Raw genomic sequence first — 26,333 nt, forward strand, 5'->3', positions numbered from 1 at the left:
AGCATTCACACAAGGTTGGCGCCGATGGCGACACCTACAACGTGCTGACATGAGGAAAGTGTCCAACCGATTTCTCATACACAAACAGCTGTTGACCGGCGTTGCCTGGTGAAACGTTGTTGTGATGCCTCGTGTAAGGAGGAGAAATGCGTACCATCACGTTTCCGACTTTGACAAAGGTCGGATTGTAGCCCATCGCGATTGCGGTTTATCGTATCGCGACATTGCTGCTCGCGTTGGTCGAGATCCAATGACTGTTAGCAGAATATGGAATCGGTGGGTTCAGGAGGGTAATACGCAACGCCGTGCTGGATCCCAACGGCCTCGTATCACTAGCAGTCGAAATGACAGGCATCTTATCCGCACGACTGTATCTGATTGTGCAGCCACGTCTCGATCCGCGAGTCAACAGATGGGGACGTTTGCAAGATAACAACCATCTGCACGAACAGTTCGACGACGTTTGCAGCAGCATGCTCTATCAGCTTGGAGACCGTGGCTGCGGTTACCGTTGACGCTGCATCACAGACAGGAGCGCCTGCGACGGTGTACTCAACGACGAACCTGGGTGCACGAATGGCAAAACGTCATTTATTCGGATGAATCCAGGTTCTGTTTACAGCATCACGATGGTTGCATCCTTGTTTGGCGACATCGCGGTTAACGCACATTGGAAGCGTGTATTCGTCATCGCCATCGCCATACTGGCGTATCACCCGACGTGATGGTATGGGGTGCCATTGGTTACACGTCTCGGTCACCTCTTTTTCGCATTGACGGCACTTTGAACAGTGGACGTTACATTTCAAATGTGTTACGAACCCTGGCTCTACCCTTCCTTTGATCCCTGCGAAACCGTACATTTCAACAGCATAATGCACGACCGCATGTTGCAGGTCCTGTACGGGCCTTTCTGGATGCAGAAAATGTTCGACTGCTGCCCTGGCCAAGACATTCTCCAGATCTCTCACCAATTGAAAACGTCTGGTCAGTGGTGGCCGAGCAACTGGCTCGTCACAATACCCCAGTCACTGCTCTTGATGAACTGTGGTATCGTGTTCAAGACATGGGCAGCTGTACCTGTACACGTCATCCAAGCTCTGTTTGACTGAATGCCCAGGCGTATCAAGGCCGTTATTACGGCCAGACATGGTTGTTCTGGGTACTGATTTCTCAGGATCTATGCACCCAAATTGCGTGGAAATTTGATCACATGTAAGTTCTAGTATATTTGTCCAATGAATACCCGTTTATCATCTGCATTTCTTCTTGGTGTAGCAATTTTAATGGCCAGTAGAGTAATACTTCGTAGCTGTACGTTTAAATAAACTCACATTCTCGATAACGTACGACAAATTTAAGTACTTTATTTGGTGTCTACGTTATCATTGACATACTGATTGCACGCATTCCCCGAAAGTAGCCGAGTGTTTGCGTTGTATGTCGGGTAAGGCAATTAGTGTGACGTCACAATTTCGTTCCAGAGTCAATGACACAGTTCTTGCTCCGTGATATCGTCTCTACACGTCATCATTGAGGCACAGTGTATTTCCAGCAAATGTTTGTTCATTTTTCGTGCATGGGCGAGCTGCGTGCTGGACGGTGCTGACGTGCGCCTCGCGTGTTGCAGCGGCGGGGTCGTCGTCAGGCGGCGACCCGGCGGCCGTGGGGAGCGCGGGCGGCGGCGGCGCGGGCGGCGGCCGGCGCGGCGTGGGCGGCGGCGGCGCGACGAGGGACCCCGGGGGCGGCGGCGGCGGGGGCGGCAGCGGCGGCCCGCTGTACGGCCGCCTCGTGGCCGAGGACTCGCTCGCCGCCGCCGACATCCAGGCCATGCAGGCCTGCATCCCGCGCTACTTCCGCGACCCCGCGCACGCGCCGCTGCGCAAGCTCTCCGTCGACCTCATCAAGACCTACAAGCACATCAACGAGGTGAGTGCCGCCGAGCCGCTGCTCTCGGAAGCGTCTCACTCCGTCCTACAGGGTCACCCTAATGTCCGTAGGTAGACAAGTAATCATTGACATACGTGCCTGAAATGGCACGGGGCTGTATTGAAACAAAAAACAAGCGAAAAACTCGGCTCTGGACAGCAGTACGCCGCATGAGAATCCTGTAGAAAATGAACTGTAGTCAGAGAGGAAGTCAGATGCGCCAGAAATGAGAGCATGTTGACTGTGCTAGAAGAGGCACTTCTGGAGAAACCCCTCTATCAGAATCGAGAATCCGCTTGTGCAGCTCTACGTTCCTATTCGCCGTAAGAAGGATATTCGAACGGGTAAACGAAATGATCACGAAGTTGGAAGTCACTGGTTGCTTAGACGGTCGGCCGCGTGGTGGGCGACCGAGATAATGCTGCTGCTGCTGCTCGGACAGTTCAGGGGTAAATGGAGACTTTAGCGGGTTCATGTCCGAATGGTGAAATCAGCGCTCGTGAAGTCGCACGGCTGACCGCCATTCCCCGAAACCACCGTTTGGGTGGCACTAGGGCGTACCCTTCAATGCTATCCGCACAAAATCCAGCGTTATCACGAACTGTTAGGCACCGAATTTGTAACACGGAGAACATTTGCGGTGTGGACACTTTAAAAAATGGGGGAGGATGACGATTGGTTGTGTGACGTGTTGTGGACCTACAGAGCCCTTTTCACACTCTTGAGGGCCTGTCAGCACCCACAACTACTGAAAATCCTAGAAGCGTCGTGGAAATCCCTAACCTATCAGCTAAATGTGTGCCGGAAGGTACGACTTGGCGATCCACCCCGTACTGCTACACTTGTGGAAGATCTCTTGTGCACGTCGTTCAGTGAGGATCGCGTGCTGTCCCGCCACTTCCGTCCACCTAAGCCTCACCGATCCCCTGAGCTCAATCCGTCTGATTATTGGTTGTGGAGTTACCTCAAGTTGTACGTGCACCGCAACCTTCCGACCTCATTACGATTGCTAAACGAGAACATCGACGGCACTTTCTCACCGTCCCTACTGACATGCCGTATAGGGCTGATTACATCATTGTACGTCGACTGCAAGTATTGTTGGAGGAGAAAGGGCGACATGTTGGAACATTTCTTATAAAGAACTTCATTTTTGCTAAAGATCAGTCGTTTTGCTCATTACTGTTTTTGTATCATATGAAACACCATTTGTTGGTCATTTCGCACAGCCGTATAAAATCCCATGTCATTTCAAGCATGTGCGTCATTTTTTAGTTCTCTACCTTCATTATTCCGTAAAGTATCAATTTTCAAATGTTAACGGACTTTTGGGTCACCCTGTACCTCGAGTTGTGAATCAGTCAGTCACTTTGAAAGTTGATTAATCGAAGGTAATGATGGGTTGTAGATGAACAGAAAGGGGCAGCAACACAGTCATAAGTGGGGGAGAGCCAAATTCGACTCTGTAATTGTGGTGTGATCTGCATTCTAGATTTTCAGAACAGCGGAATATTAATATTAAATTACTGAATTCGGGAGAAAACATTCCACTGATGTTCAAAATCAAGCTGACGTGTTATCAGGTATCAGTTAATGGAAAAGTCTCAGTAGTTTGATCAGTGAAGCCCTTTATAAGATTGAGATGAGTAATAGAGAGAGAAATAGTAGTAGTGAGGAACAAGAGTGTAACCAGATGGCGCGTTGCCTAAACAGGTTCGTTTAGGAAGCGGCTAGACCAGCACGAGTGCGCACGCACGGTCGCCGCTTGAGTAGTGGGCGCTCGCATCAAAATGTGGCTGCCGGAGGTCGTCATGTAGCATAGGGGAAGCGCAGACCGTGCGCTGCCTACAGAGGACTCATAGTACAGGGTGATTCAAAAAGAATAAAGTTTCATTTAGTTGTACATTTGTTCGCTTGAGGCGCTGTTGACCAGGCGTCAGCGTCAGTTGATGCTAAGATGGCGACCGCTCAACAGAAAGCTTTTTGTGTTATTGAGTACGGCAGAAGTGAATCGACGACAGTTGTTCAGCGTGCATTTCGAACGAAGTATGGTGTTAAACCTCCTGATAGGTGGTGTATTAAACGTTGGTATAAACAGTTTACAGAGAATGGGTGTTTGTGCAAAGGGAAAAGTTCTGGACGGCCGAGAACGAGTGATGAAAATGTAGCACGCATCCAGCAAGCATTTGTTCGCAGCCCAGGAAAATCGACTCGCAGAGCTATTCAATTACAATTACAATTCATATTTCAGCAGGATGGAGCGCCACCACATTGGCACTTATCTGTCCGTAACTACCTGAACGTCAACTACCCGAGGCGATGGATTGGCCGCCAGGCAGCCCGTGACAGAGCACTTCATCACTGGCCTCCAAGAAGCCCTGATCTTACCCCCTGCGATTTTTTCTTATGAGGGTATCTACATCTACATCTATACTCCGCGAGCCACCTTACGGTGTGTGGCGGAGGGTACTTATTGTACCACTATCTGATCCCCCCTTCCCTGTTCCATTCACGAATTGTGCGTGGGAAGAACGACTGCTTGTAAGTCTCCGTATTTGCTCTAATTTCTCGGATCTTTTCGTTGTGATCATTACGCGAGATATATGTGGGCGGTAGTAATATGTTGCCCATCTCTTCCCGGAATGTGCTCTCTCGTAATTTTGATAATAAACCTCTCCGTATTGCGTAACGCCTTTCTTGAAGTGTCCGCCACTGGAGCTTGTTCAGCATCTCCGTAACGCTCTCGCGCTGACTAAATGTCCCCATGACGAATCGCGCTGCTTTTCGCTGGATCATGTCTATCTCTTCTATTAATCCAACCTGGTAAGGGTCCCATACTGATGAGCAATACTCAAGAATCGGACGAACAAGCGTTTTGTAAGCTACTTCTTTCGTCGATGAGTCACATTTTCTTAGAATTCTTCCTATGAATCTCAACCTGGCGCCTGCTTTTCCCACTATTTGTTTTATGTGATCATTCCACTTCAGATCGCTCCGGATAGTAACTCCTAAGTATTTTACGGTCGTTACCGCTTCCAATGATTCACCACCTATGGCATAATCGTACTGGAATGGTAAGGTAATGGTGTTTCGGCCACCTCTCCCAGCCACCATTGATGATTTGAAACGAGAAATAACAGGTAAGGTAATGGTGTTTCGGCCACCTCTCCCAGCCACCATTGATGATTTGAAACGAGAAATAACAGCAGCTATCCAAACTGTTACGCCTGATATGCTACAGAGAGTGTGGAACGAGTTGGAGTATCGGGTTGATATTGCTCGAGTGTCTGGAGGGGGCCATATTGAACATCTCTGAACTTGTTTTTGAGTGAAAAAAAATCTTTTTAAATACTCTTCGTAATGATGTATAACAGAAGGTTATATTATGTTTCTTTCATTAAATACACATTTTTAAAGTTGTGGTATTGTTTTTGAATCACCCTGTATATCAAGTTCGCCGTAGTTATAGACATAAGCGTGTACACTTAATGACGCAGAGAGTGTTTCTCTTAAACTGTTGACAAGCAGCTTTGTGGTCAGGTTAGGAACATCAAATCGAAGGTCAGATAGACCAGTATCAATTTATAACGTCAGTGTGGGAAGCCTGCCTACCGTTTGGAGTTGGAGGACTGCAGTGAGACACCCAGTTGAGTGATAAGTTTCATTTATAAGTCTTACAGCCTCTTATAAAAAATTTTCTTCAAGATAAATTTCCACAACTTCATAGTTTTGCAGGTAAGACTAAGTCGATGTTTGGACTTGCATTTTTCTGCGAGCAACCTTTTCCGGCAATGAAGAAAACGAAATTAACTACAGAAGCCCACTGACAGACTTCAGTTTATGAGCTTATCTTCGAATTAGCGCCGGTCGGAGTGGCCGAGCGGTTCTAGGCGCTACAGTCTGGAACCGCGCAACCGATGCGGTCGCAGGTTCGAATCCTGCGTCGGGCATGGATGTGTGTGATGTCCTTAGGTTAGTTAGGTTTAAGTAGTTCTAAGTTCCAGGGGACTGATGACCACAGAAGTTAAGTCCCATAGTGCCATTTTCGAATTAGCACTGCTCAGAAATTGGTCCAGACATTGGTTCTTTAGTGCAAAGCAAAATAAGCAGTGTTCATTGACATGCGGAGTTTCTGCGTTTAACGTCGGAGTAAAAGCTACGACATACATTTTGATGTCAATTTTAACTTCGTCTGAAAATGACTTTCATTTTCAGCCGTAAAACATAACATGTTTCGTACTTAATTGCCCCATGTTGTTCGCCTCATCAAGTGCAATAAATATAAGTTTCATTTCATTGTCATTTCTCATAATTGCAACGGTTTTTGGAAATATTTGCCTCGAAAGGCATTGATTAGCCACGGTGAAGCGATACATCTTCCTAGAAGTATTACCGCCATAGAGTAGACCCGCTGACAAACAGTTTGTCGGGCCGAGCTGTCTTGCTGCGATTCCTCCTGGCATTCCCCTTCCCCTTCCATTACTCGCCGTGGGCCGGTCGCGTTCTCTGTGATGGGCGCTGACTGCGGACGCTACGTGTTCACTGCTCCAGGACATCGACAAAAGGCAGGCTGAGTGATTCTGCTGTATCCAGTGTAGTCCCAGCAAGAGCACACTGCCACTGTAACCACGGCTTTACTTTGCCATCCTAAACGGCCGTTCGAACAAAAAGCTATCCCCGCCTTTCAAACTACTAACCTAGGACATCACACACATCCATGCCCGAGGCAGGATTCGAACCTCTGACCGTAGCAGAACCGCGGTTCCGGACTGAAGCGTCTGGAACAGCTCGGACACAACGGCCGGCGGCAGAAAAGACTAGGAAGAAAGAACTGAGACACTGGGATGAAAACGAAAATTATTTGTGAAAAACCTGTCAGCTTGTAAACAGAAGGATAAAATAGAATACCATAATAAGTAATTGCTAAAAGAGAAGTTCGTAGAAAATATAGAGAGAGTTGGGAAGAATTTGTGGCCCATTTAGAATATATTTGCAGATCACAGCCACAGACATTCGAAGTTATTAAAAATCTAAACATTGAGATAAAAGAGAATGTGAAATTAAATCCCAACCCTTTACCTAAATGGTTGCAATACTTTCAGAATCTGTGGTCTCTAATATTAGAGCCTCTGACAATACAACTCTCAGGGAACAATTCTAGAGAAACCATCTCTACGTGTGAACTTTAAAAAGTAGTGAACAAAAGGAATAATTAAGCCTCAGGAGGAGATTAACCAGTCTAGAGCTGTTTAAATATGCAAGGAAGACTTTTATAGACAGATACATAGTGTCATAAGTAAAACCTGGTCAGATGAGGATATACCTGAGAGCTGGATTAAATCAGTTGTCTTTCCTATCTTCAAAAAATGAGACCTGAGAAAATTATGATAAATACCGACGAACAAGTTTATCGAACTTGTAATATAAAACTTTTTGCAACAAAAATAAATTGTATAGATCCTGTGAATCATTGATGAGCAAACGGATTTTCAAAAAGGAAGATCATGCTGTGATGACTATTTTTAATTGAAATTAGTAATAGAAGAACATTGAGAATTCAATCCGGAAACAAATATGCCTTCGTCGACTTCAAAAAAGCTTTTAACAGTCATTAAGCTGAACAGGTGATTACAGCAAATGGGATCAGAAAAGGAGTGAAGATGCATTAAAAGAATTTAAAGTGGAACCTGTCACACATTAAATTCAGAACTACCAGAACAATTATAGAAAATATATACAACGCATAAGCACAACGGTCTAAGATCGCTAGGCCAACCAATGAAAAGCGGGAAGGAGAATTTCTCTACGACACTGCAACATGTCAAGAGGACAGGATGATGATGCTGTTGCTGCTGCTGCTGATGATGATTGACTGAATTTAAACATTTAAAATGCTGTAAAAGCTACTCATTAAGAGGTGTAATCTTATGTTAAAGGTTTAACGCCACAAGTCGGGCATTAAAGTTAAAAACTGTATACATGTCTCGAGCAGCAAAATCAAGGCGCGCAAAAAGATCCACGCTATATTCATCCAGTATTCGAGAATGACAGCACTTAGCTACTTGCAAGAGGCTTTCAATATAATTTCAATCCTTTTTGAAACTTTTTCTTTCTGAGACCAATCATAAAATAATGAAAGGAAAAAAAGTTAATCGCTTACTACATTTTCGCTGTTCATGCAATAGATCTTCAACAGCAGGCATGATTTTTATTACTTTTTCATCACTACTGCCTATACACGGGAGTTCAATTGTTTAATGAATTGGGGTTGATGTGATTGCTGGTGCTTCACTGTTCCTCATAATGCTGGGAACCTTACCAGATAACACTGACATAGAAGGTCCAAAGAAGAGCAGTGCGTTTCGTCACGGAATCCTTTGGTTAAGTATGACCGCGACGTAGACAAGTTCATTCAACTCCAGTTCATTCAACTCCAGTTCATTCAACTCCAGTTCATTCAACTCCAGTTCATTCAACTCCAGTGAAAGATGATAAAAGAACTAGAGACGGAGCACAAGGTCGGATTAGGGGAGCGTGGGAAAGATACTTGGTAAACCGTTTCAAAGGGACCATCCCGGCATTCGCCCGGATGCGCTTAGGGCAACCACGGAAAACCTAAATCTGGATGGTCGGACTGGATTTGTACCGTCGTCCACCCGAATGTAACAAGTGTGCTGGCACTGGTCCACCGCTCTTGGCACGCCACAAGAGAGGCATTCTGCATCACGATGTGGGTTACTGTCAACATTCCGACAGCGTAAGTTCCTAGAAGACTCGAGTGGTATATTGCTTCCTCCTACGTACGTCTCGCGAAAAGAACATGAAAGTAAAATCAGAGACATTCGAACCGTTACGACGATTTACCAATAATCTTACTTTCGGCGAACACTTCGCGACGGAGAAGCTTATGCCCGCGAATCAGCATGGTTTCAGCAAGCATCGCTCGTGCGAAACTGAGCTTGCCTTCTCCTCACATCGTATACTGCGAACTATGGATGAAGGGCAACAGGCAGATTCCATATTTCTAGATTTCCAGAAAGAATTTGACATGGTACCCCATTGCAGGGTGTTAACGAAGGTACGAGCATATGCAATAAGTTCACTGATGTGTAAGTGGCTCGAAGATTCCTTAAGTAATTGAACCAAGTATGTTGTCCTCGAAGGTGATTGTTCATCGAAAACAAAGGTATCGTCATGAGTGCCACAGGGAAGTGTGATAGGACCGCTGTTGTTCTGTACATACGTAAATGGTTCGGCAGACAGGGTGGACAGCAATCTGCGGTTGTTTGCTGGTGATGCTGTGGTGTAGGGTAAGGTGTCGAAGTTGGGTGACAGCAGGAAGATACAAGACGACTTTACAAACTTTCTAGTTGGTGTGATGAATAGCAGCAAGCTCTAAATGTACAAAAATCTAAGTTAATGCAGATGAGTAGGAAGAACAAACCTGTAATGTTCGAATTCAATGTTACTAGTGTCCTGCTTGATACAGTCAGGTCGTTTAAATAGTTGGGCGTAACGCTGCAAAGCGATATGAAATGGAACGAGCATTTAAAAAGTGTGGTAGGGAAGGCGAATGGTCGACTTCAGTTTATTGGGGTAATTTTAGAAAAGTGTGGTTCACAAATAAAGAAGACTATGATGCGATTTATTCTTGAATACTGCTCGAGTGTTGGGATCCGTACCAGGTCAGATTAAAGGAGGACATCGAAGCAATTCAGAGGCGGGCTGCTAGGTTGTTACCGATAGGTTCGAACAACGCACAAGTGTTACGGAGATGCTTCAGGAACTCAAATGGGAATCCCTGGAGGGAAGGCGACGTTCTTTCCGAGAAACACTACTGAGAAAATTTAGACCACCGACGGCTTTTGAAGTTAACTGCCGAACGATTCTACTGCCGCCAGCAAACATTCCGCGTAAGGACCTCGAAGATAAGATCGAGAAATTATGGCTCATACGGACGCATACAGACAGTCTTTTCTCTCTCTCTCTCTCTCTCTCTCTCTCTCTCTCTCTCTCTCTCTCTCTCTTGCGAGTGGAACAGGAAAGGAAATGTCTAGTAATGGTACAGGGTACCCTCTGCCACGCACCGTAAGGTGGCTTGCGGAGTATCTGTTGAGATATAGATGTAGAAATGTACACACACTATCCTCTGCTATAGCCATATGCGGAGAATAGATAGAAATGTAACTGCGAGGGAACCTTGGATGAAAGAACAAATTCTTCAGAAGGAAGTACCAGGTTGCGTAGGAAAAGCCCGGAATACTCGAATGTAAATCGCGTAGGAACGGGATCAGTAAAAAGTCCAGGGAAGATAATGCGAAAAGAGAACAGAACAAAGTGTAAAGGAGTCGAAAACTTTGTTTCATTTCATTCGTTGCATATTTAAAGACCTGCTGCTTAATATTTTAACAAACTAACCACATGCGAAGAGTACTCGTGCACTGATTGTTCCGTACAAACTTAACTGTGTATGGAGACAGTTCATATTCGGGGAATGGAGGAACTCACCTTTTTTTTTGTCTGTTATCGATATTCTTACTGGCAAGATATCGGTCCCATTGATTCCAAAACTTCCGATAGTGTTTTAAATTCAGATTTGAAATCAGGTAGCAAATGACAAAGAGAGATTTTTTCTTGTGATATAATTACACGTTATTTTCTGATTTTTTCCATTTCTTAAATGTGAAACCTTGCTTCTTGCCAAATTTCATTATTATAGGTCAACGGGAAGTACCCTATCGGTTGTGATGAGTGATTTTACGAGTATCAAAATATGTGACATAAATGGAAGAATCTTTTCATTGCATTAATACACTGAAGCGCCAAAGAAACTGGTATAGGCGTGCCTATTCAAATATAGAGATATGTAAACAGGCAGAATACGACGCTGAAGTAGACAACGCATATATAAGGCAACAAGTGTCAGGTGCAGTTGTTAGATCTGTTACTGCTCCTACAATGGCAGGTGTTGCAGTGTTCTGCTGGAATGGCCAAAGTCCGTCGGAATGCACAATGGACATGAATATATGAAGCTGGTATCTGCACAGATACCGTTGGTGATCTTGCAGCTCTCGAAGAATGGAGTTACAATGAAATCCAGACCTTTATCTGCTTACAGGCGTTGATAGATATCAACGGGGACAGTTGAAAAATGTGTGTCCCGGCCGAGACTCGAACCCAGGACCTCCTGCTTACACAGCAGATGCTCTATCCGACTGAGCCACCGAGGATACAGAGCATAGTGCGACTGCAGGGACTTTTCTCTCGCACGCTCCCCGTCAGACCCACACTTCCCACTTACTATCCATATAATACATTTGTAATGCCCCAGCCCACTATACATTTTACACGCAGCCATCAATCTACCGAGTCCCGTAAGAATTTGAGCAATGGGAGTGCATCCGCACTGAAGAAGATCATTGGCCGGTAAGCTTTATCTGTCTGAAGGTGGTATCTGTTGTTTCGGACATGTCATTGTCTGAATCTCGCCTTTTTTTAATATCTACATGAAGATGGTAGGTGTTCTTCATATACACTCCCGGAAATGGAAAAAAGAACACATTGACACCGGTGTGTCAGACCCACCATACTTGCTCCGGACACTGCGAGAGGGCTGTACAAGCAATGATCACACGCACGGCACAGCGGACACACCAGGAACCGCGGTGTTGGCCGTCGAATGGCGCTAGCTGCGCAGCATTTGTGCACCGCCGCCGTCAGTGTCAGCCAGTTTGCCGTGGCATACGGAGCTCCATCGCAGTCTTTAACACTGGTAGCACGCCGCGACAGCGTGGACGTGAACCGTATGTGCAGTTGACGGACTTTGAGCGAGGGCGTATAGTGGGCATGCGGGAGGCCGGGTGGAAGTACCGCCGAATTGCTCAACACGTGGGGCGTGAGGTCTCCACAGTACATCGATGTTGTCGCCAGTGGTCGGCGGAAGGTGCACGTGCCCGTCGACCTGGGACCGGACCGCAGCGACGCACGGATGCACGCCAAGACCGTAGGATCCTACGCAGTGCCGTAGGGGACCGCACCGCCACTTCCCAGCAAATTAGGGACACTGTTGCTCCTGGGGTATCGGCGACGACCATTCGCAACCGTCTCCATGAAGCTGGGCTACGGTCCCGCACACCGTTAGGCCGTCTTCCGCTCACGCCCCAACATCGTGCAGCCCGCCTCCAGTGGTGTCGCGACAGGCGTGAATGGAGGGACGAATGGAGACGTGTCGTCTTCAGCGATGAGAGTCGCTTCTGCCTTGGTGCCAATGATGGTCGTATGCGTGTTTGGCGCCGTGCAGGTGAGCGCCACAACCAGGACTGCATACGACCGAGGCACACAGGGCCAACACCCGGCATCATGGTGTGGGGAGCGATCTCCTACACTGGCCGTACACCACTGGTGATCGTCGAGGGGACACTGAATAGTGCACGGTACATCCAAACCGTCATCGAACCCATCGTTCTACCATTCCTAGACCGGCAAGGGAACTTGCTGTTCCAACAGGACAATGCACGTCCGCATGTATCCCGTGCCACCCAACGGGCTCTAGAAGGTGTAAGTCAACTACACTGGCCAGCAAGATCTCCGGATCTGTCCCCCATTGAGCATGTTTGGGACTGGATGAAGCGTCGTCTCACGCGGTCTGCACGTCCAGCACGAACGCTGGTCCAACTGAGGCGCCAGGTGGAAATGGCATGGCAAGCCGTTCCACAGGACTACTTCCAGCATCTCTACGATCGTCTCCATGGGAGAATAGCAGCCTGCATTGCTGCGAAAGGTGGATATACACTGTACTAGTGCCGACATTGTGCATGCTCTGTTGCCTGTGTCTATGTGCCTGTGGTTCTGTCAGTGTGATCATGTGATGTATCTGACCCCAGGAATGTGTCAATAAAGTTTCCCCTTCCTGGGACAATGAATTCACGGTGTTCTTATTTCAATTTCCAGGAGTGTAGATAAAGCTTACCGGCCAATGGTCTTCTTCAGTGTGGATGCACTCACATTGCTCAAACTCTTACGTGAATCGGTAGATTGACTGCTGCGAGTAATGAGTGTAATGGGCAGGGGTACTACGAATGTAGTGTGTGGACAGTAAGTTGCAAGTCTGGGCCAGAGATAAGTCCCTGCAGTCGCCCTATCCTCTTTGTCCTCGATGGCTCAGTCGGATAGAATGTCTGCCGTGTAAGCAGGAGATCCCGGGTTCGAGTCCCGATCGGGCACACATTTTCAACCGTTCCCGTTGTCATTTATCAACGCCTGTAAGCAGCTAATGGTCTGGATTTCATTGCAATTTCACTCGTTCAATCAGGTGACAGAAGGTTTCTTGGAGAATGGCAGCTCATGCTTTATGGAGTGCTGCACTGAGGAGAGGTGTCGATGCCGGTCGCTGAGGCCTGACACGAAGTCGGTGTTCCAAAACATCCCAAAGGTGTTCCATAGGATTCACGTCAGCACTCTGTGCAGGCCAGCCCATTACAGGGATGTTATTGTCGTGTAACCACTCCGCCACAGGGCGTACATTATGAACAGGTCCTCAGTCGTGTTGGAAGATGCATTCACCATCCCCGAATTTCTCTTCAACAGTGGGAAGCGAGAAGGTGCTTAAAACATCAATTTAGACCTGTGCTGTGATAGTGCCAAGCAAAACAAGGGGTGCAAGCCCCATCTACGAGAAACACGACCACACGATAACACCACCGTTTCCGAATCGGCCATTCGCCATACCCACACCCTGCCATCGGATCGCCACATTGTGTACCGTGATTCGTCACTCCACACAACGTTTTTCCACTGTTCAATCGTCCAATGTTTACGCTCCTTACACCAAGCGATGCGTCGTTTGGTATTTACCGGCGTGATGTGTAGCTTATGATCAGCCGCTCGACCACCTCCCGCCTAACTGTCATAGTCCTTGCAGTGGATCCTGATGCAGTTTGGAATTCTTGTGTGATGGTCTGGATAGATGTCTGCCTATTACACATCACGGCCCTCTTCAACTGTCGGCGGTCTCTGTCAGTCAACAGACGAGGTCGGCCTGTACGCTTTTGTGCTGTACGTGTCCCTTCACGTTTTCACTTCACTATGACATCGGAAACAGTGGACCTAGGGATGTTTAGAACTGTGGAAATCTCGCGTACAGACGTATGACACAATTGACAAACATTCACCTGACCACGTTCGAAGTTATGAGTTCCGAGGAGGGCCCAATTCTGCTCTCTCACGATGTCTAATGACCACTGAGGTCGCTGATATGGAGTACCTGACAGTAGGCGGCAGCACAATGCACCTAATATGAGAAACGCATGTTCTAGGGAGTGTCCGGATACTTTTGATCACATAGTGTATGTAGCATTCTGCCTTCACTGTGCTGCAGTTTGGTTAGCAGTGTAGTACCGATGTTGTGAAATTTTTATTCACCGTATTTTAGTTCCACTGCAGCCTCCGTTCTCGTCGCTATATGCACTGCCTGACAAAAAAGTGAATGACCCGGAAGAGACGATCAGATGCCGATGTAAATTCAGCCACTTACGTACCATCGGTGGATATGTAAACATTACAGTTGCAGTTCTACTAGAGTGCATTAGCATTTTTTTAAATCTTTATTTCCAAATCTTAACAATAATACAATTTTAGCCCACTACCTTATGTGATTAGGGGGCCCAGATGATGATACAATGGTTGCAATTGCAGCTAACCTTAAGTTATATTTAAGTAACTAGTTAGTGAGCTTCAGGATAATTGCAATGGGCAAAGTTAGTTGATTTGATTGTATGTGAATTACTTACTTAACCTATCTATTAACTAGTTACTAATGCCTACAGCGTTACATGTGTGTCAGTCAAAAGTATAAACCTACTTGTAGGGCCTTGCTCATTGAGATAAACCCAGTGAGCGTGCCCCTGACACTGGGCAGGCCAAGGTGTTAGTCGCTGCAGTTTCCTAGAAACAGTACCTAAAACTAAGTCCTACAACTACTCCTATCCTAATGTCAAGTTCGGTGCATTGTCCATGATCGGTAACGTTGCACCCCAGTCCACCTAAGTCCCGAACGCGGCGCATTTCCAGACTGTAGAAGTCGGCCTGTCCGCTCTCAGCCGGTACGGGAATAGGGTACCAGACTCTATAGGTGTTTAAATATTTCTCACATTCTTGCTAATTCAAGTCTCTCAGATATTCCTTTAAAACGTTTTGCGATACCACGATTGCCAGTTTGTTGATGGTGTGAAAGGTGTCGTGTTGTCTAAGTAAGCTGTTTGTGTGGTGGTGTGGCAGTTGGTCACGTAACATTGAAGCTACATCATTGAAAAGGGGGCACTCGTAAACGACATGGTCGGGAGTACCCTCCGGAGCACCACAGTCACACGCGGGTGTAGCCTTTTTCCCGAATCGACATAAATATGTCGGGTAGGGTCCATGTCCAGTGAGAAAGTGAAATAGTCCCCGGGTTGGTTCGAAGTATGTCATTCCCATCCGTCCCCTAATATCCGGAAGAAGATCAAAAGTTCTCCGTCCGGTTTCTTCAGCTTCCCAGGATTCTTGCCATAACTGGTCTCCTCTTAATCTGTTCCCAGCCCTGCTGCCTAAAATCTCTTCTGTTTTCTCTCTGTTCCCTTTCTTGGCCCAGTACCATGCGGCCTGTTCCCGAATTGTGATGACCAGGGGGCAGAGCCGCATTATGACTGACAGGGCTCCTCCCGGCGTAGTCCTGTATGCCCCCCACTGATCTCACTGTCTTGTTCCTCTGGACTCCTCTCACTGTGTCATGGAAGGCGCCACCCTCGTGAGTCTGTGTGCCCAGACTCCCGAGCCGTAACCCACTATTGATGTGAGTATACTATTGTGGTACAATTTGATGAGATGTGGTGGCAGATGAAATCTTTTGTGTCCAATGGAAATGAGGTTATTGAGTACTTTAAGGGCACTTTGAGTTACGGTGTCAATGTGCTTTCTGAAGGACCACCTTTCATCAATGATAATTCCCAGGTATCGAGTCTCTCGTCGCCGGAGAACAGGTGAGCCCTCAATTCTGACTGTTACCATTGTTTGCGTTTAGCGTTGTTACCAGGCTCGGTAGAGTACATAAAGGACGTAAACTGCCTCGGATGCAAATTGATCGTCGTGAAGAAGACGGCGACGCTGCTTACTCGTGAGAGACTGAATTTTCAGGACCTTACGGAATGTGGAAGGAGTCTCATTGTCTGTCTCCATTTGGCCGGCTGGTCAGATCGTCGAGTGTCCAAAATTGTGGGGATTTCGGATGTGACAGTGGCCCGATATTGGACTGCGTGGCAACGTGAGGTCAGGCATACTTGACGCCAAGGTTCCGGTCAACCGCCACAAGGAGGGGCGTCGTACTGGACAGCAAGCACATCGTACCTGCTGTACGTCTGCGCCTGCCGTCCCAGAACAAGTGAGGAATTGGATGCAGCAGTCTTGTGTCATCCTGCACCACTGGTCGGACACTAGTAGCAGCGTAGGCTGCTATTAACTCCACAACACAAACGGCTGCTTTTGGACTGATTGATTGACTGAGGGGGGTTACGGGACTAAACGGCGAGGTCATCAGTCCCGTAATTCCAAACTGTAAAGCGAAGAAGTTAAAACATACAAGGCATAGGAGGGTAGACCAAATCTAAAAACTGGAAAAACAGAGGGTTAAAAGAGCGGTCTTCGTACGGGGGAGTGGTCATGGGTCCCAGATCTAGAAAACACGAAGAGAGGCCCCATCCACACAACCACTCTGCCCCTGCTCCAGGCGTAAAGCAAAATCTTATATCACGTAGGAAACTGAGGACCAGTTCAACCATCTGTGCATCGTTTGCCAATATTAAAGACAAAGAATCTAGAAGGCTGTACTTAGTACGAAGGACCAAACGAAGGGGACATTCCGCCAATATGTGCGACACCGTCAGTTTGACTCCACAGCCAAATTGTGGGGATGGCTCGTTGTGCAAGAGAAAACAGTGTGTGAGCCTGGTATGACCAACGCGTTGACGGCATAAGACAGCGGACTACTTCCGAGAGGAGCGAAAGGAAAAGCGCCAAACTGCAGTAGTCTCCGTGATTGTGCGGAGTTTGTTACCGATGGCAGTAGCATACCAGATGTCATTCCACGTTTGGACAAACAGAGATTTGATGTGGATCCGCATATCTGCACCTGGAATCATGAAACTGAATGGGGGGAGGGGGGGGGGGGGGTGTCTGCCGTTCTATCCGAACGGCAGCCAGTTCATTCCGAGGGATGCCCACATGACTTGGGGAGCGACGGAGCAGGCGGCACGGCCAAGGGCAGAGAGAAGGGTGGCGACAGTAACATCGGTCTGTAGCGTGCAAACTACTCAGAGAGTCGGTACATATTAAAACACTGGGGAAGGAGGCCTGAGAAACAAAATGGGGGCCCCTATTAATTTCTGGCAGCTCTGCTATGAGCACACTACATGATCTCGGCAGTAAACGGTGTTCCATGGCAGTAGGAGACGTAAAAGAGTATCCCGGCTTATCTAGCAGTGTAGAAGACGGTAGCACCCTGGAACTCTTCAATGATGTAACGCACAAGACACCGAAATACCACAGGCGCAGACCTTAGGATTGGTTGAGGGTGTAAGGAAATACAGGGGCACATTGCAGTGAGTGGAGATGGACATCCCGACAGGGGAAGTGAGACGCATTCCAACCGGTAATACCTCCCGTGGGTGGGCCGCGTTTGGAATGGTGCTGTGACAAAGCGTGAACTGTGATGAATAGCATAGTGGTGTGTTCAGCAGTTAATCACGGTTATGCCCTACCCCGGATGGCCATCATCGCATAGAATGACGGCGATCTGGGGATAGGTTGCATTCTTCCTCTGTTTTGAAGAGCCTCAGCGGTGTTACTCGTGGTGTCATGGTGTGGGGAGCCATCAGATATGACTTCAGGTCACGGGAGTGATGGAATTCCGACATCACAACTGTTGTGTTACCTATCGTGTTCCCTATCATGATGTCATTTTTCAATAGGACAATGCTCGTCCACACATAAAGTGTGGAGGTGAGTTGAGGTACTTCCGTGGTCAGCGAGATCCGCGATCAGTCCGTGTTTGTAGAGCAGCTCAGACGTCAACTCCGTTGGTTGACTGGTTGGTTGATTTGGGGGGAGGGGATCAAATGCGAGGTCGTCGGTCTCATTGGATGAGGGAAGGATGGGGAAGGAAGCCGACGGTGCCAATTCAAAAGAATCATCCCGCCCTGTGCCTGAAATGATTTAGGAAAAACACAGAAAACCTAAGTCAGGATGGTTGTCCGCGGGTTTTAGCCGTCGTCCTCCCGTCAACTCCATCCCAGAGCCAGTGTAGCGGATATTGAGGACCAGCTACAATGGTTATGGGCCAGTTTGCCTCAGAAGACGGTATAATACCTGTGTGGCACCGTTTCCAACAGAATCTATGCTCACATCCAGGCCATAGGGATGCAACATCATACTGATAAGTGGGCTCATCCTGCTTACTGCATCGTACACACATCAAAAAAAGTTTTGCATCACCCCAGTTCCCAGAACTCCTGACGATAGACGTTGACTGTGGATATTGTATCACAGGCACAGTCCCTTTGACTGTTCAGAGATGTCACTAAACCCGCCCAAAGATGTAAATAACCATGCATGGGCAGTTCCAGTCATTCCACGAGGAAGGAGGTACACGGCTCGTATTGTCTGTAGTTCAACCATTCCTAGACCGTCAGTACCGCGGTTCGATCGCGTCCTCATTGTTACTTTGTGCCAAGAAGGGCTCTCAACAAGGGAAGTGTCCAGGCGTCTCGGAGTGAACCAAAGGAGATACAGAGAGACAGGAACTGTCGATGACATGCCTCGCTCAGGCCGCCCAAGGGCCACTACTGCAGTCGATGACCGCTATCTACGGATTATGGCTCGGAGGAACGCTGACAGTAACGCCACCATATTGAATAATGCTTTTCGTGCAGCCACAGGACGTGGTGTTACGAGTCAAACTGTGCGCATTAGGCTGCAACATGCGCAACTTCACTCCTGACGCCCACGGTGAGGTGCGTCTTCGCAGCTTCGATAGCATGCAGAGCGGTAGTGATAGGCCAACAACATACCGAATGGACCGCTCAGGATTGGCATCAAGTTCTCTTCGCCAATGAGTATCGCATATGCCTTCAACCAGACAATCGTCGGAAACGTGTTTGGAGGCAATCCGATCAGGCTGAATGCCTTAGACACACTGTCCAGCGAGTGCAGCAAGGTGGAGGTTCCCTGCTGTTTTTGGGTGGCATATGTGGGGCCAACGCACGCCGCTGGTGGTCATGGCTGTACGATACGTGAATGCTATCCTTTGACCGATAGTGCAACCATATCGGCAGCATACTGGCGAGGCATTCGTCTTCATGGACGACAATTCGCGCTCCCATCGTGCACATCTTGCGAACGACTTCCTTCAGGATAACGACATCCTTCGACTACAGTGGCCAACATGTTCTCCACGCATGGAGCTTAACGAACATGCCTGGAATAGATTGAAAAGGGCTGTTTATGGACGACGTGACGTACCAACCACTCTGAGGGATGTACGCCGAATCGCCGTTGAGGAGTGGGACAATCTGGACCAACAGTGCCTTGCTGAACTTGTGGATAGTATGCCACGGCAAATACAGGCATGCATCAATGCAAGAGGACGTACTACTGGGTATTAGAGGTACCAGTGTGTGCAGCAATCTGGATCACCATCTCTGAAGGTCTCGCTGTATGGTGATACTAAATGCAAAGTGTGGTTTTCATGAGCAATAAAATGGGCGGTAGTGATGTTTATTTTGATCTCTATTCCAATTTTCTGTACAGGTTCCGGAACTCTCGGATCCGAGGTGATGCAAAACTTTGGTTGATGTGTGTATATTTGACTATGTATTGCAGTCACTGAAATACCATCACATGCCTTCTCAACCCGCGAAGTGTCATTTATTTTCCCCTTCCCCTCCTGGACGCTTCACTTTTTTGTGGTCAAGCATTGTACTGTGCAAGTTCAGCTCTGTACGACGGGTTTAGCGGTGATTTTGTCTATGCCGCAGTGTGTCATTGATAGCGAAAACAAGTTAATCCCCGAGTTTTGTTACTTCCCTGTGTCGTTATGAATCATGAGTAATACCAGCAGTATTCAGGAAACTAGAGTGTCTCAAGTTTCAGGAGACACCGTTGTGTGTGTTAGCTGTTTGTAGCCGTACATCTTCTGGAAAAAAAAGCGGGGTACGTGATCGTCACGTACAAATGCTGCAGGTGAATTCTCTCTTTTTCATGAAGGACAGTTTTACTTCTAGAGAATGAAATTCAGAAAAAATTCCATTTTTCACCTGGGTTGTATCAGTCATTTATTTCACACTATCAGCTGATTTCGGTGTCAAGTGCGTAATCATATCATTGGAATTTTACACAGCCAACCAGCCTGTGTGGGAGTACACGGTGTACGTCTAGCATTTAAGCGTTACTGCAGGAGTGGCATACACACGTAAGCATAAAAACTTACGATATGTCACACATAACATTACCCTCCACCGATTGATTTAGCAGTTATATATTTAAATGACAGGCGTACAGAGAGTGTCCGTGTAAAATTACGAGGACATGAGTACGCACTTGACACTGAAATCAGCTGATTATGTGAAATAAGTGACTGTGATCTTAATACAGCCAAACTTATGGGGAAAGTAAAGCCGTCCGCAGACCGAATGTTGGTTTGAATGTCAAAGTGGTACATTATGTAGGCATGTTCCTGTCGGAGGGGGAAATGGAAGTAGTGGAGACACCGGTACTAAGGTTCGCAGAAATCATCATTGCAGAGTTTAGGCTAAACTCAAAACAGGTCAAAAGACTGAGCTGACAAGCAGAATCACGATTGCCTTAAAGTGAAAACGGGGAACGACGCAGTAATGGAGGAAATGAAATAATTTACTGGATGATGTCATAAGCGGGTTGGCACAGGCAAGCAAAGCTTTCTGTAGGAAAAGAGCTCTGCTGATAAAGTTTCTGGAAGTGTGGTGCAGCGCTGTGTGGAACTGAAATGTGGTGCTAGCCAAGAACGTTAAAAATTAAGTAGGCATCTATAGTACGAAATAAAGAAGTATTAAAAAGAATACGCGAAGAACGAAGTGTGCGGGAGAGTCTTGCCAGAAGGCCATTGGATGTACCATACTGTGTCGTCCTGGAAGACTTAACGCGGCGCTCGAAGGACCAGAATACATGCCGGCGCTGTTTCTCAACGTGTTTGGTCAAGGAAATGCCTACTTTCTAAAACAATTGGCAGAAACATTATTTGTTGTATGATTACAGTATTGGAGAGCAAATGCACCCAGAAAATATCGAGGAGTATGCATTACGGACAGATTTAAAGTGGGAAACGACCACATGAAACTAATGGTAGGCAAGGCAATTGCCAGGCAAAAATTCATTGGAACCCTCAGTATGGTCCGCGTACCGTGATCCACAACGCTTCTCTTGTAGCATCAGTCACTGCGCAGCTGGCTGAATATCATACTCAAAATCTTTATCCCCTACTTCGTCATGACGTTACTGACATGCTTCTGTGATTCACGCTAGCCATTGCAAATCGAAACTCAACAGAACAGCAATACTTCACCGCGGTGCTTGCAATTGCCGATCCAGAAGCTAATTTAAAATTTGCTGACTTCACATTATTCAGTCGAAATAGCAAATCTTTTTCTTGTCACTTTTGCGAAGCAGAAATATCTTCCTACCTCTCTTTACATTCCTATTTACAGCTGTGTTTGGAGGTGCTGTGTGGCCTTGTGATCACTGACTTTGGTAACTAGGGGGTCTAATACATATTTTCACGAGTCGGTTCTGTGATTAGCTGCTGGAGTTAATTTTCGGATAAAGCGTTTAGAATAATTTCACGTGATTCCCTGTCCCTTTCCCCCTCCTTAATAACCCCAGTCTCTCAGTCGATAGCTGACAAATTGAATGACGAAATAATACTGTAATTTGACCAGAAAAAAAGCGAATGATAGTACATTATTGGCCAGGACGTCAGGATTGTGATGTCACCTGGTCCAAGTCTTTCTATGTGACGTCATTTCGGCGACTTGCGCGTCGTTGAAAATGAGATGACATGATTACGACTATACAAACTCTCAGTCGATGAGCGAAGAAAATCACCAACTCGGCCAAGACTCAAACCCGGAATCCGCGATCCAGAGGCAGCTGCGCTACCAGTAGACCACGAGCTGTGGACATATTACTAGGTAATTTACGTGAAATCGTCCCCAAGTTTCCCTTCAAATACTACTATTTAGGCATGGAGGGGGGTGTCTATTAAGGGGAGCCGGAGGTGCCTATGCTGCCCATGTTAAAATCACTAAGTTTGAGGAACATTTATGAATAAACTACCAAATAGAAAAATTTGAATTTTTTTTTTACATATAGAGTGGTTTAGTATTGCAGTTATGACAGAGGGATTTTGGAGTATCTTTTCTAGTTTCCTTCCAATTATTTTTTTTATTAATGACCCAATTTTTTTTACAAATAATTGCTTAATAATTAAACTGAAATGAAACTATTGAACATATTGCCAAATGGCTGTGTTACAATGTAAGTTTGACCACTAGGAGTGCTGTATAAAAATGTCATCTCTCTAGCTTGAGTGGATTTTGAGAAAATGTTCCTTATATTCGAAAAATTCTAATTTACGGGAAATGGCTATCAAAGTTTCTCAATACATTCCTATACTATAGGATGGATTATCAGGGTCTTCTTCTTCATCCTCCAAAAGCTTCCTCTTCTGTCTTCTTTTCTGGCCTGTTGTTCCATCATACTTCATATGCCTTTCTCTTCTTTCTGCTCCTCTTATCCTTTCTCTGTCAATATTTCTTAGTGCTCGTACAGTGTTCACCCCAGCTGTAAATCCTAATGCCTTCAGAACTTCACACTTCACACTGTTCCCTTGGTTGTAGGTTGCTATTGCATCACAAATGCCAAAGCGCAGTGTTTTTATGCTTACAAACACCCTTTTAGGAATCACTTTCCAAATCAAATTGTTTACGCTCTCATTAGGATTCTGCGTCTTTCCGTGTAGACATTTGTGTAACAATTCTGGCTGTGCTAAGTCATGAAAAATTGGTTTTATTGTTCCCTCCTGATTCTTGTACATACTGCGTATTACCCGCTTTACACAAGAAGTATAATACTACCAACAATAGGCGCAACACTGAACTAATTCGAAACGGTAAACAGCAAAGAGACGATGTTCCGCGCTCTTATTCATTGTAGTATCGCAACTTGGTATTAGTGTTAATTTTCTTTTCCCTACGTTCTTCCTCTTCTTATATACACGGTTACTAAAACGTGGAATCGTAACCAGAACAAAAGTGTACGACAATATTAAATGGAGCAAGACGTTCGAAATTCTGAGGAAAATAGGAGTAAGCTGTAAGGAAATACGGGTAATATTTGTCACAGAAAACAATGTAGCCAACCCTTGCACACTCGCTGTATGCGTAACATAAGGCGCTGTATGCGTAACAGGCCGAGAAAATCCCAAGCAGTTCTCCATGAAGTCACGAGAGGGTGTTAGATGCATTCAGCGGCCGCCCATTTCCTCTGCAGGCGTGGGGGAAAATGGTAATAACTCCACTTCTAGGGCGAGTAGAACAATAATTCAAAGTTTACATTAAAGAGGAATGTTCCAATTAATTTTCGGTAGCAAAAAAAATCGTAATTTTTTGGATTTGACCACCTCCGGCTCCCCTTAAAGAATGTTTGGTCCACCCTTAACACTCACCGTCATTAAGCATTTACTAATTGAATGTACTTGCCATTTCGGTTTCAAAGTTCTCTGCCTAAAGATATTGACTAGATACCTGTCACTCGTTTAAGATAGAATACGTCTTCTGTAATTCCTATCAAATTTATACTTTTGGTGGCAATATATGCGTTCTGGAACTGCGCTGAATCTGTTGTATCAAAGTTGGCAATATTAGAATCATGCGCCTTCTTGGCTAAAATTTCTACAGACGCCCGTTGATGTACTACCACGAATCGTGCTACAAAGTTCAGGGTTTCTGGCCCGACGTGGCTACCGAACGACACTTCATTCTGCACGTCCATGTTCCTTCAACTGTAGTAGTATTTCATAACGTGCGGGAGGATAAGAAGCATGTTTATAGCTAGTTCGTCGCTTCGCTTATCGGTAACGCTTCAAGGGGGAAATAATACCGGTAGAAAGAGCACTTCGTTATACAATGAACAGTGCTCTACAGAGTATGCGTATAGGTGCGTCAGAGGATGCAGCTGCGATTAAAAAATCGGCGTGCTTGGTGGGCAGAGGAAGTTGGGTACTGGACCGATCGCCATCCAGGCAGGCAGCGGCCGTGTTGACAGAGCGGCGCTGGCTGCTCCGGAGCAGTGCTCTGTGGAAGGAGGGGAGAGAATTGGTGGTGGAAGGGGGGGGGGGGGGTGGCGGCCGCGACGCTGCGCCGAGCCGTGCCGGGTCGATACTGCGCCGCGCCCTAGTGCGCGCTGTCTGCCGCCAGGGGCGCTGGCGGCGCCCGCCAGGCCGGCCACAACACGCGGCGCGGCGCAAAAAACGGCCCTAGCGGCGGCAGCACTGACCAGCCCGCCTGGGCATTGCACTCTGGGCGACCGTTACGTAAGAGCCAGGCATCCAGGCCCGGCGCGTTGGGCCGTTACCTTTATATTCGCCGCCGCCACAGCACGAGGAGGGGCATTGTCTTCGAGGGGGCGAGGATTTACAGCTTTTAAGTATTTTTTGAAAAGTCGTGATTTGGCACAATAGCTCTGTCTCTGTTTATTAAAACTACCAGTTTCGGTCAAACGTCAAATTATCCTCAGGAATAGAAAAACTTATCACGCAACGACCACTCACGGATGGGCGTTATATCTGTTCCGACCGGTCGATTTCTGCCTACAAAATAATACTAGGAGCGATCTGTGATCGTGGGACATGTGAATAGGTGTCGCCAGTCCCTCCAGACGTAGTTGCCGGGAGATGAGCCCTGATGGTGCCGCCGCTCCTCATTTCGCTCCACGATGCTGAGTAGACCCGTACCAGATCTCCCTTCTTCAGAAAAAAATTAGAGGAGGTATTGGGATTCGAACCCGGGTCCTTCCGCAGGGAGGGCAGCGAAGCTAATCATTCGGGTGCAGAGGCGGTCTTCATTGAAATTATAGAGCGCAAGAAAAATACCCGATTTGTAGATTAGATAGTATGTTAACGGTGTGAACCACAAGCACAAGGCTAGAGACTGTCTAACGTATAAACGGGGTATAATTTTCAGCCTTCTAATTAATGCCGCATTTTATATTTTCTGTTTGTTGTGCTGCACATATTTGATAAACTTAAGAAATGATATTCTGTAAGCTGCTGTTAAAAGTATTCTGTAATAAGGACAGGTTTCAGTCGAATATCATTTTCCAGAACTGCTTGGGCTAACAGCGAGAGGTTCATAGCAACACAGTGACTTCAGAAATGGAGCACAATGTGAAAAATTCGACTGGAATCTGTATATTTCTAATGCTGTATACAATACGCGAAGTTAGAAACATTTTAGAGACTTAAACTTACACTCTGGCTCTACACCCATCACACCTTACAGGACTGAGCGTACACTATCGGACCAGAAGTTTCTCGTCCCCTATCAGCATCCATTAAAATGCGGTGCATGCGCCGTTCGCTTTTATGACTGAACGCTGCTGAGGACGATTTCAATGAGGTGTCCAAATCAGTGGACGAATGGCAGCCCGTTCTTCCTCAAGAGCAGAAACCAGAAAGGTGTTCCACTGGGTTCAGGTCGGGACTTTGGGCACGCCAGACCATTTCAGGAATGTTGGTGTCCACAAAGCACTGCCTCACAGAAACTGCTTTATCACAGGGTGCACCGTCATGTTGATACTGTCATCGACTCCAAACATTTCGCCTACTGTACGTAGTACATAGTGCTGCAAAATGTGTTAGTATGCTTCCACATTTAGCATTGAGGGGACCGAAGTCTAACGACGAAAAGCACCCCTCCTCAGTAGTTCACTGGTGGCTCTACCCCTGATGGGAGGTAACGTTCTCTAGGCACTTGCGAATCCAGAATCCTTCCATCGGATTGCCAGAGGATACAGCATGATTCTCCATCCCAAACCACTCGTTTTCAGTCACCTACTGTCCATTGGCGTCACTCTGTGGAGCATGTCAGGCGTCGCTAAACACTGACTTGAGAACTCCCTACGTGCAGCCGTTGTGGTAACTGGACTGCTGCTACCGCTTGGGAACCCGCGAATGATCCATTGCGCTAATTTTTTACGACCACCCATCGCGATACTCGACGATCCCCGTCCGTCAATACTAGAGATGGACAAACTCCTTCATCCCTGGGAACTAGTTCACTGGTGAT

General features: G+C 46.8%; 1 protein-coding gene across 1 annotated transcript in view; it reads left to right on the plus strand.

Annotated features, from left to right (window-relative positions):
- The window catches only part of LOC126424850 (serine/threonine-protein kinase minibrain), a 498,832-nt gene that overhangs the window by 351,703 nt on the left and 120,796 nt on the right, over positions 1-26,333 (plus strand). Inside the window, exon 2 of the mRNA XM_050087659.1 lies at positions 1,631-1,929. Within this exon, the coding sequence (XP_049943616.1) occupies positions 1,631-1,929 (299 nt within the window). The remainder of the gene's footprint in view (positions 1-1,630; positions 1,930-26,333) is intronic.

This window comes from Schistocerca serialis, chromosome 10 (assembly GCF_023864345.2).
Source record: "Schistocerca serialis cubense isolate TAMUIC-IGC-003099 chromosome 10, iqSchSeri2.2, whole genome shotgun sequence".
Lineage (NCBI taxonomy): Eukaryota > Metazoa > Arthropoda > Insecta > Orthoptera > Acrididae > Schistocerca > Schistocerca serialis.